At 55.8% G+C, this 10,896-nt stretch overlaps 1 protein-coding gene across 1 annotated transcript; it reads right to left on the reverse strand.

The window, feature by feature from the left end:
- Positions 1–1,662: 1,662 nt before the first annotated feature.
- Positions 1,663–4,871, reverse strand: ZNF579 (zinc finger protein 579). Its single transcript, XM_057534345.1, has 2 exons — positions 4,759–4,871; positions 1,663–3,769 (listed from the first exon to the last, which is right to left on the reverse strand). The coding sequence occupies exon 2, from the start codon at positions 3,765–3,767 to the stop codon at positions 2,079–2,081; it is 1,689 nt and encodes a 562-aa protein (XP_057390328.1). The 5' UTR covers positions 3,768–3,769; positions 4,759–4,871; the 3' UTR covers positions 1,663–2,078.
- Between the last annotated feature and the right edge of the window lie 6,025 nt (positions 4,872–10,896).

Raw genomic sequence — 10,896 nt, forward strand, 5'->3', positions numbered from 1 at the left:
AAAAGTTTTCTGGCCCACATTGGGATGTGCTAATAGGGAGCCTCTGAAGGTTACTGGGCCGGTGGGGAGGTGGCTGGCCTGTGAGGAAAGCATAGCCCAGCCCCCCTTCTCCCCAACACCCAAGGTTAAGTTACAGATTCTTGTAGGACCTAGTGCATTGGAGAACTTGGCTCATTTGGAAACCCTCATTTATTTGTGCCAATATTTGATTCTCATCCGTCTTCCCCACTGGTCTGTAAGCTCCATGAGGGCAGGTGCTCAGCTGGTCTTTGCCCGCAGCATCCAGCACTGGGTGATAGTGAACACAGGGCTGATCAAACAGGCTAGCACGTGTTGAGTGCTTCCTACGTGCCAGGCACCGTTCCAAGGGCTCGGCTAAGATGTGTCTCGTTACCTCTCGGACAGAGGGACTTCTGCAAAGCTCTGGTGGTCATCATCTCCCCTCCCTGACTCTCAGCGGTCCTCTTTCCAGCTTCCCTCCCGCCCTCCCTCTGCCTGTGTTTCATCACACCAGGGAAGCAAACTTCCCTCCTGAGCCTCGAAGACTCGGTTTGTTGCCCTGGAAAACAAGCATGATGTCACCCCTCTCCGGCCTGGCCTTACAGGTGTCAAGATACCTAAGTAGTTAGTGTCATTACCTGCATAGAGCAAGGGAGATGTGGGGAAGGCAGGACGTCAACGGGAGGAAAGAAGGCGTTTGAGGAGGATTGGCTTGGAGACATCCTTCCCCACCCCACCCCCACCACTACTAGGACCTAAACAAATGGGTTAAACACACACACACACACACACACACACACACACACACACACACACACACACACACACACACACACACACACACACACACACCTGGAGGATATGTAGAAAATGACGCTCCCCAACCCACCACCAATTCCTTGCGGTTTCTCAAACATGTTGCGCCCAACCACCTCACACATGGCCTTTGCCCCTGCTCTTCCCGCCCCTCCGCCTGGTTCTTTGTCAGGTCAAAAGGTCAGATGTCATCTCCCCAGAGGCCCTGCCCTCCCCACGGGCTCCCTTTTCACAGTGCCCTGTAGTTTTCTCGGAAGCCCTTACCGATACCTGATGTTACGTTGCAGATTGGTTTATTACGTAGGGCAGCAAGGTCCAGTGGAACTTTCTGCGACGTGGAATGTTCTAGATCTGTGCTGTCCAACAGCATAACCACCAGCCACAGGGGGATACTGGACACTTGAAACAGTGTGACCAAGGAACTGAACTTTTAATCTTATTCCATTTTAATTATTTTATTGTAAATGTATTGATATTATTCTCAAGTGGAAACAGCTGCCAGGGGCTAGTGGCTAAACCGTATTAGGCTGTGCAGAGCTACAATTCCAGCTCCTCATGGTGTGGCTTTCTTCGGGGCCTAGCACTGCGCCTGGTAAATGATGAATGAACGCAAGCAGGGATTCCACGTAGGGATCCCTGAAGATGCCCAGGGCAGATGGCAGCTTGCCTTCCTCCACTCCTGTTTCTTGTGAGTTTCCTGCTTGGCTGAGAGCGCCATGGTCCCTGATGTGCTTATCTGCATCCTTCCCGCTCTGAACCCAAGCTCCGAGCCTGGTGGACACATCCCTGCTCACCCAGACGCCCTCAGGCAGCCCTCACTCCCACAGACAGCCCCACTCTCTCGAGTTCCACGAACTCACATTTATTCACAGACAGACAAAGGGACAGGGACAGACCTTTGCTCACTGGGGAACCCCCCAGGGTCTGGCAGTTCCAAAGAGGTGATGGTGTCCAGTGTGTGTAACGGGGGACAGCCAGGCCGGGGGCCCCCCCTCCTCAGTGTCCATCCCTCTGGCCAGTGTCCTCCACCTCCTGAATCAGCGTCCTGCCTTCAGAAGTGGGGTGAGCAGTTTCTAACCAGCATCAGGGGGGTCTGGGGGTGGGCGATGGGGAGGGAGGGGCGGCCCAGCCTCCTCCCTCCTTAGTGTCGAGGGCTAGAAGGGGAGGGGTGGGTACACAGAGGAGGTTCCTCGCCTTCAACTTCCCTCCTCCATATTGCAAACCGGGGGGTCAAACGGAGGGGCTGAGGATGGGTGTGCGGGTCAGGAGGCCAGGCCCCCCAATCCGCGCAGGTGAGCCTTGCTGTCAATCTCTTCTTCCTCCATCTCGAAGGCTGAGTGGTCTTGGCTGTCAAAACAGGAGGCGCTGAGGAAGACGGGGGGTGCCGGCGCCGGCTGGGGTGGGGTCCCCGGGGAGGGCGGCTCCTCCTTGATGTGTGCGATGGGCAGCGGGAGCCCTTCCTCCTCCTGGCCAGCGGGGGGCGGCGGGGGCGGCGGAGGCGACGGCGGGGCCTGGGCCTGGAGCGCCTGCTGCGCGGCGGCCGCCCTCTCCAGCTCGGCGCGGTGGCAGCGTTGGTGGCGCAGGAGGCTGTAGGCGCGCGAGAAGCGCCGCGAGCAGTGCGGGCAGGGGTGCGGGGCCGGGCCGCCCGCGTGGACCTGCGCGTGGCGGGCCAGGTCGGCCAGCCGCTTGAACTCCCGCTGGCAGCGCACGCACTGGAAGGGCCGCGCCCCAGAGTGGGTCACCCCGTGCTGCCGCAAGTGCGCCCGGCGCCGGAAACCTTTGCCGCACTCGGGGCACCAGAATCGGGGCTCCCCGGCGGGGGGCCGGGCCGGGGCGGCATCCCCTCCGTTCTGACCGCCTTCTCCACCCTCCGAGGCGCCCCCGCACTCTGCCCCTTCGCCCCCCTCGGGCCCCTTCCCTGAGGTCCGTCCGCCCGACACCTTGTCGTCCTTCTTGCCCGCCGCGGGCAGCGGGGCCAGGAGGCTGAGCGCGCCGTGGACGCGACGGTGCTGGCGGAGGTAGGAGGCGAGGCGGAAGGCCAGGCCGCAGTCCGTGCACACGAAGGGCCGGTCGGTGGAGTGGACCAGCCGGTGGCGGGACAGCGACCAGGGCCTGGCGAAGGCCTTGAGGCAGATGGAGCACTGGTGGCGCTTGGGGCGGGGAGGGGGCCCCCCTTCGCCCTCCTGCTCGCCCTCGGGGCGCAGGCACGGGTGCGCTTTGAGCTCGCCCTTGGTGGCGAAAGCTTCCCGGCAGCGCAAGCACAGCAGCGTCCAGTCGGCCTGGAGCAGGACCTGCTTCTCCTCCTGCCGTCCGGCCGCCAGCGCCAGCTCGGCCCGCAGCTCCGCCGCCCCGGCCTCGGCCTCCTCCTCCTCCGACTCGCGGGGCTCCGCGCTCGTGGCGGCCGCCAGCGTGGCCGGCTCCCCCGCGGACCACGTCTCGGGCCGCGCCGCCGCCTCCTCCTCCTCCGCGGCGCCCGCTGCTGCAGAGGCGGGCTGCTCGGCGCCCTTGTCCTGCGGGCTCCAGCCGGACCCGGCCGCCTCCTTGGCTGCCCTCTCGATGGCCAGCTCGACCCCGCCGCCCGCGTGCTCCTGGGCCAGGTGGCGCCTGAGCTGGGCAGGCTCAGGGAAGGTGCGGGGGCAGGCGGCGCAGCGCAGCGGGGGCTGCGGCCCGTGGCCACGCAGGTGGCGCGAGAGGTGGGCAGGCCGGCGGAAGGCCTTGGGGCACAGGGGGCAGGCGTGGGGCCGCAGGCCCGAGTGGCTCAGCCGGTGCCGGGAGAGGTAGTAAGGGAAGCGGAAGAGGCGGCCACATGTGGGGCAGGGCAGGGGCGCCCGAGGAGCTCCAGCGCCCCCCCTGCCACGGCCTCGGCCTCTACCACGGCCTCGGCCACGACCCCGGCCCCGGCCACGGTGAGGTGGGCTGCCCTGGGCTGGTGGAGGAGGCTGCGGATCCATGCCTGTAAAGAGATAGGGAAGAGATGGAGATTTGGCGGGGGTGGGGGGTGTGCAGAGAGAGACAAGGAGACAGAGAGACAGGGAGAGGCAGAGAGGGTCAGATATTTAGCCGGGCAAGGGAAGGAGAGACAGACGAAAAAGGCCGAGATGAGAGGCAGAGACCAGGAGAAACAGAAAGGATGGTGAGAGGCAGAAAGCAGGAGAGAGAGATGGGGACACCCAGCAGAGACAGAGACGAAGAGAAAACAAAGAGATTTAGGCAGAGATGGTGCAAACACAGAGATCAGAGGAACCATGGCAGGGTGGAGGGAGGGAGAGCAAGACAGAGAGAGACAGTAGAAGAGACAGAGGCAGACAAAGTCAGTGAACTGCTTTTCCTCCAGGGGCCCCGCTGGAACGTATAGGGAGGGGCTGGGAAACAGCCCTTGGTGCCGGAGTGGAGGGGGTGGGATTCAAAATCGGGAGGCCCCGGAAATGGAGTGTGGGTGCCCAGTCGCCAGAGTCTGGGAGAGGCCGGGAGTAGGAGGGCTCAGACTCTTGGGCAGGGAGGGGGCTAGGGAGGGAGGGGGCGAGATCCCGGGTGCTGAGGTTGGGGGTGGGGTGTTGGGAGATGACTGGGGTCCAGCCTCTAGACTTCTGTACGTGGTGGGTATGGATTCCTGGGTCCCAGTGGTGGAGAGGGCTGGGGGAGGGGGCTGAGCTCCAAAGACAAGGGAGAGGACGGGGCTGGGGGCCCAGCTGCTCGAAATCTCCAGCGAGGAGGAGGCTGAGGGCCAGGGCCCTGGACCACACCCCCCGACCCCCGAGGAAGGCTGCTGAGGGTCGGGAGCCCTAGGTCTCCAAGGGGGGGGGGCCGATCTCCCCGCTGGGCCCAGCCTTTGGTTCCCCGCAGGCATGATCTGCAGAACTGGGGCCGCGGGTCGAGGCCTTGCATTTTTCTGAGCCCAGGGGCCTGGGGCTCGGCCCCGATGACTGGGCGCCCGGTTCTTACCTCCGCCTCCTTTGCTCCTTTCTTCCTTCCCCGCGGCCGGCCGAGCGCGGACGGTGGTGGCGGGGAGGGAGGGCCCCGAGCGTGGTGGGAGGTGGAGGAGGCTGGGCTCGGTGTCACCGCCTAAGCCTTCCCCCCGGAAACCCGGCTTTTCGTCCGAGCCTGAGAGAGGAAAGACTGGCTGGGAAGCCGGAAGATGGTGGACGAGGGGACCCAGGGGGCGGAGAGGCGGGGGGCGGCTTGGACTCCTGGGTCCTGTAAGGGGAGGGGGCTGGGGCCCCGTCCTCTGGGATCCCCGAGGGAGGAGGGGGCTGGGTCCGGCCCCCCTTCCTCCCCTCCCCAACAGACACACATATTCATTCATTCCTTCAACAAATACACATTTATCAGGTCCTGTCTGTGCCAGGCACTGTGTTGGGCGAGGGGGGTGGCCGGGAAAGGAGATGAATGAGGCAGTGACAGAGGCTTCAGGGAAAGTACCCGCAATCTGGGCTGGAACCTGACTGCAGCCTTCACGTGGCTGCCTGAGCAAGCGACTTTCCCTTCTCTGAGCCTCAGTCTCCTCTGTGATAAACCCCGCGTATATCCACTTGACCCTAAGAGACCAGTTACTCATTTTGCAGCATGTATTCACTCGATCCTAAGCCACCAATATTTACTGAGCACCTACTATGTTCTAGCTCTGTCCTTGGTGCTGGAGCTGCAGTGGCAAAGGCAGAGGCCACTGGACCCTGTCCACAGGGAGCTCAGGGTCTGGCGGAGGAGGCAGACAGACACAGATCCAATGGCCCTCCTGGAGAGTGTGCTCTAAAGCCAGAAGCAGGATGCAGTGGGATTACAGGGAGCAGAGACAGCACTGAGTGAGAGTGATCCCTGAAGGCTTCCTGGAGGCAACGATGTTTCCGCTGAAACCTGCAGGATGAAAGCCGAGGGTTAGGAATGGGAAGAGGGAGGCAAATGGAAATGGGAGAGACATATACCAACACAGACACTATTCTTGATAGTTCTACTCAGAAACATGCCACAAATGGTGTCTGTACCAGGTTAATTGTTGCAGTATTGTGCATGACTTCGAAAGGCAGGAAATGAGCTACATGCCCATCGGTCAGGGATTTGAGTGATAAATCGTGATTGATCCACCCAGCGGAACGCTATGTGTCCATAAAAAAAAGAATGAAGAAGTTCACTGTGTAAAAACATGGAAAGGCTCCAAGTGATAACGGAGAAAACATGGAAGGTTGAGCACAGCCTGCAGCCTGTTCTATCTGCACTTATCAGCGGGTTGTGTCTGGGAGAACTGGAAGGAGAGAGAAGAAACTGGCAACATTCTAACTCCCAGGACTGAAACTTACTACACTCTGTCCTTTTGTACTTTCGGAATTTGAAACCACGTGAATGTGTTTCATACTTAACAAAGTAAAGGAAAAAGAAACAAATGATGGGGGATAATAAAAATAAATAAAATGAAAATAAATGATAGCTGACTCTTGTAAGTGCTTTACAAATACAAACCCATTTGTTCCTCCTTACGTTAAGAAGTGGGTAACATTCTCCCATTTCACAGAGCAGTGAAGTGAGGTACTGAGAGGTTTCAAAGTAGTGAGTCTAAGTCTTTGCATTTCACAAAGAGATGGGAGAAATGATGGTGAGGAGCATGATTTTTAAAAACGTCTGGTCAATAATACTACATTTTTAAGGACATACACATATAGAGCAAAAGTCTAAACACATCCATGGAAATAATAAGCACCAAATTTGGGTTAGGGGTTACCTTTGAGAAGGGAGAGGCAATCAGATCTTGGAGGGGGGGAGGTCTATGGAGTCAGGTGTATCTCTTATGTTTTAATAAAACTGGTAGTCAATATATGGGTGTGTGTGTGTATACTTTTTATTTGTTGAAATACATGTAACATAAAATTTACCATTTTAACCATTTTGAAGTGTACAACTCAGTGTCATTAAGTACATTCTCGAGGGGAATTCCCTGGCTGTGCAGTGGTTAGGACTCTTCGTTTCCACTGCAGGGGGCATGGGTTGGATCCCTGATAGGGGAACTAAGATCCCTCCTGCCATGCAGGGCGGCCAAAAGTAAACAAAAACAAACAAAAATTCACTAGTTTCACTATCTAGTTCCAGAACTTTTTCATCACCCCAAACAGAAACCCGGATCCATTAATCTGTCATTCCCCATTCCCTTCTCCCCCCATCTCCTGGCAACCAATAATCGTCTTTCTGTCTCTTTGGGTTTGTCTTCTGTGGCTATTTCATATCAATTAAGTCATCTAGTATGTGGTCTTTTATGACTGGCTTCTTTCACTTAGCATAATGTTTTCAAGGTTCATCCACATTGTAGCGTGTGGCAGCACTTCATTCCTTTTTATGGCTGAATAATATTCCATTGTATGGGTATACTGTATTTTGTTTATCCATTCGTTTGTTCATGGACCTTGGGTTGTATCTACCTTTTGGCTATCGTGAGCAGTACTGTTATGAACATTTGTTACGTATAAGTTTTTGTTTTAATGGCTGTTTTCAGTTCTTTTGAGTATATACCTAGGGTGTGTGAGTGTGTTATTATTTTATTGTCTATATTTTGAAGCCTTAATATATATATTTTCCTAAATAAAAGAAAGAAACGAATTCAGGAATGAGGGTGAGGGGAAAGAAATTTCAGAGAGATCAGCGTGTTGTATGTGTGTGTAGGCGTGGGCGGAGGTGGGGATCATGTCCTGGGGGAGATTTGGGGCCTTGGATTGGGGCATCAAAGGCGGCCAGTGTGGTGGAGAGAGGCCGGAGCTGCACGAGCAACTATGTCCGGCCTCCTAGTCCAGGCTGAATGCTGGACGCATTCCGAGTGTACTGAGAAGCCATTGAAAAGGTTTTAAGCTGGAGAGTCACATGATCCGATTAGTGTTTTAGAGAAATTCCTGTGGGACCCGCGAGGAGGCCCGGCCGGATGCAGGGGAGACCGAGGCGGGGAGCAGGAAGGAGGCGGTGCCCGGGTCCAGGTGAGAGATGGGGGGCCTGGGCGGGGCCGGCCTCGGGCAGGGGGCGGGACCTGGCGCTGATTGGCTCAGGGCTGCCCTCCTGGATGCCATTCCCACCGCCTCCACCTCCTCATTGGCTTCCCTGCTTCGGCCCCCCGCCTCCCTCGCGTGCAGTCTCCGGCACCTAGAAATCACATCACTTCGTTCCTGCGCTGAACACCGTCCCGTGGCTCTCACCTCTTCCTCCCCACCTTCCTCATCTGCACCCCATGCCCTACCGTCTGAACCCTGGAAGCTCCCTTCACGGATTCCTGTCTTTCTCCCTCTGCTTCACTCTGCTCCATCCACACTGCCTTCTTTGCTCTTTCGGACTCAGGGCCTTTGCACGTGCAGTTCACTGCCTGGAATGTCCTTCTCCTAGGTTTCCATAATGTTTCCCTTACTTCCCTCATTTCTTACAGATGTCCCCAGAGACACCTGTCCCGTTCACGTTACCTAAAACAACCCTCCTGGGAATTCCCTGGCGGTCCAGTGGTTAGGACTCCGCGCTTCCACCGCAGGGGCCATGGGTTCCATCCCTGGTGGCGGAACTAAGATCCCACAAACTGCGCAGTGCGGCCAATAAATAAATAAATAAAAATAAAATAGCTTTCCTGGCGCCCTCTAGTCCTTGCTCTGCCCTGATTTTCAACATTGTACTTAGTGCAAACATTAGGCTACTTTTCCTATTTTGCCTATTTCCCCTTCCACTGGAATATAAATTCCCAGGGAGTTTATATTCCAGGCTTCGCCTGTGTAACTGCTCTACCCTCAGCAAGCCTCGCATATCAAGCAGTATTTGTGGGTGAATAAAGAGGGACGAAGGGTGAGGAGGAGTGAGGCGAACTCGGGCCTCAGGTTTTGGAGTGGGGGGCGCCCTGGAAGGGGAGAAGACTGACGTGGTGGGGAGATGCGAAGCGCAAGTGAGCGGGCGGTGCGGGTGGCTGGCTCCACCTGTCCGCGCGTGAGAGTCAGCTCTGCCCACAGAGGCGTCGGAGTCGCAGCGTCTGGCTAGTAATTGATGCTCTGGACCGGTTGAGATCGCCCCCAGGGTAAAATCCTCCCCCTCTGCCTTCGAGCCTCAATTAGCACATTGATAAAATGCGGCCACGGTGTCACGAGTTGGAGACGAGGTCCAGCCCACCACCTGGCACTGAGACACTCGGGAAAGGGGACGAGTCCCTAGTGCTACCCTCTCAGAAGAGAAAGGATTAGAGTGGAGGTGAGGTAGGCGGGAGGTCCCTATTCATCACCCCACTGCCAGGCGGCCATCTCCATGACAACTCTGGCACTTTTCCAGGCCCTCAGCTCTGGAGGCCGAGCCAGTCTCCAAGTGGGCAGGTCTTGTCCCTGGGGGCGGCACCTATATCTAAGGAGGCAGGTCTTGTTTTTCCAACGCGGAGGATTTTTTTTCCCCCAAAGGGGTGAGTCTGATCCCCCTTCCTGTGTAGTGGTGGCAGAGTGGAGAGGAATATTTCCAAGGTTGAGCGTTCCCAGGGGCCGACCTGGAGCCTTTTCAAATGGGCAATTGTGGATCTCCAGGCAAAAATGTCTTCCTTGAATGCCAAACTCTTACTTGTTTGCCTCCAAACTTATCTCCCTCCTTTAAATGTTTTTCCTTGTGAAATAGAAGACGTATAGATGAAAAGGGCACGCTAAAAACGCACAATTTAACAAATAATTATGAAATAATCACCAGATTAAGAAACGGAATGTTGGCAGCCACCCCACAGCCCATAGGAGGTTCCGCCATGTCCCATCCCGAACTTAACCCATCCAACTCCACTGTTGTGAGTTTTATGAAAAAAAAAAAGTTTTCCTTGCTCTTCTAGATGGCTCACACCCACAAGGCATCCTAAACAATACTACAGTTTAGTTCTGCTTGCTTAAATGTTATAGAAATGGAATGGTACTCTCTGCACCTGGTTTCTTGCGTCAACTTCTTTGTAACTTTCATTCATGTAATTTTGTGCATCTGTACTCATTCGTTCTCTTGCTGTATAGTATTCCATGGCATAATATACCACCATTTATTTATCCACTGTATTGTTGATGAATGTCTTCATCTGTTGGGGCTGCTATAACAAAATACCACAGACCAGGTGGCTTATGAACAACAGAAATTTATTGCTCACACTTCTGGAAGCTGGGAAGTCCAAGATCAAGGTGCCAGCACGGTCACCTTCTGGTGAGGGTCCTTTTTCTGGTTCATAGGCGTTCCTTCTTGCTGTGCCCTTACCTGGTGGAAGGGGCTAGGGGTTTCTCTGATGCCTCTTCTATAAAGGCACTAATCCCATTCATAAGGGCTCCACTCTCATGACTTAAGCACCTTCCAAAGGCTCCATCTCCAAGTACCATCACATTGGGCCTTAGGATTTCTTTTATTTATTCATTCATTTATTTATTTATTTATTTATTTTTGGGCTGTGTTGGGTCTCGGTTGCTACGCGCGGGCTTCCTCCAGTTGCGGCGAGCGGGGGCTACCCTTTGTTGCGGTGCGCAGGCTTCTCATTGCTGTGGCTTCTCTTGTCGCGGAGCATGAGCTCTAGGTGCGCGGGCTTCAGTAGTTGCAGCACGCGGCCTCAGTAGTTGCGGTGCACGGGCTCTAGAGCACAGGCTCAGTAGTTGTGGTGCACAGACTTAGTTGCTCCACAGCTTTTGGGATCTTCCCGGACCAGGGCTCGAACCCGTGTCCCCTGCGTTGGCAGGCGGAGTCTTAACCACTGTGCCACCAGGGAAGTCCCGGCATTAGGATTTTGACATATGAATTTGGGGTGACACAGACATTCAGCCCAAACCAGTGGACATTTGAGTTGTTCTGAGTTCAGGGCTGTACATTTTGCTGCTGTGAATGTTCTTATATGAATCTCCTGGTGCAGGTGAACATGAGTTTCTCTAGGGTTCGTGCCTATCTGTGGCATATGCACATCTTCAGCCTTATTAGAGCATGCCAATCTCCCAAGCATCTCAAATTTAAGAAGCTCAAGATGGAACTCCTGATCCCTCTAGCTTCCACCCGAACTTGTTCTCTCTCCGTTTTCTGGTCTTAATACAAAGCGGCACCGCGCAACCGGTTCCCAGCCCCGCCCCCATTCCTCCCTTTCCATTACGCACG

The sequence above is a fragment of the Balaenoptera acutorostrata genome, chromosome 19, assembly GCF_949987535.1.
Source record: "Balaenoptera acutorostrata chromosome 19, mBalAcu1.1, whole genome shotgun sequence".
Classification (NCBI taxonomy): domain Eukaryota; kingdom Metazoa; phylum Chordata; class Mammalia; order Artiodactyla; family Balaenopteridae; genus Balaenoptera; species Balaenoptera acutorostrata.

What these genes read in the sequence shown, in the direction of transcription:
- ZNF579 (XM_057534345.1), bottom strand. Translation starts at nt 3,767, where the DNA reads ATGGATCCGCAGCCTCCTCCACCAGCCCAGGGCAGCCCACCTCACCGT.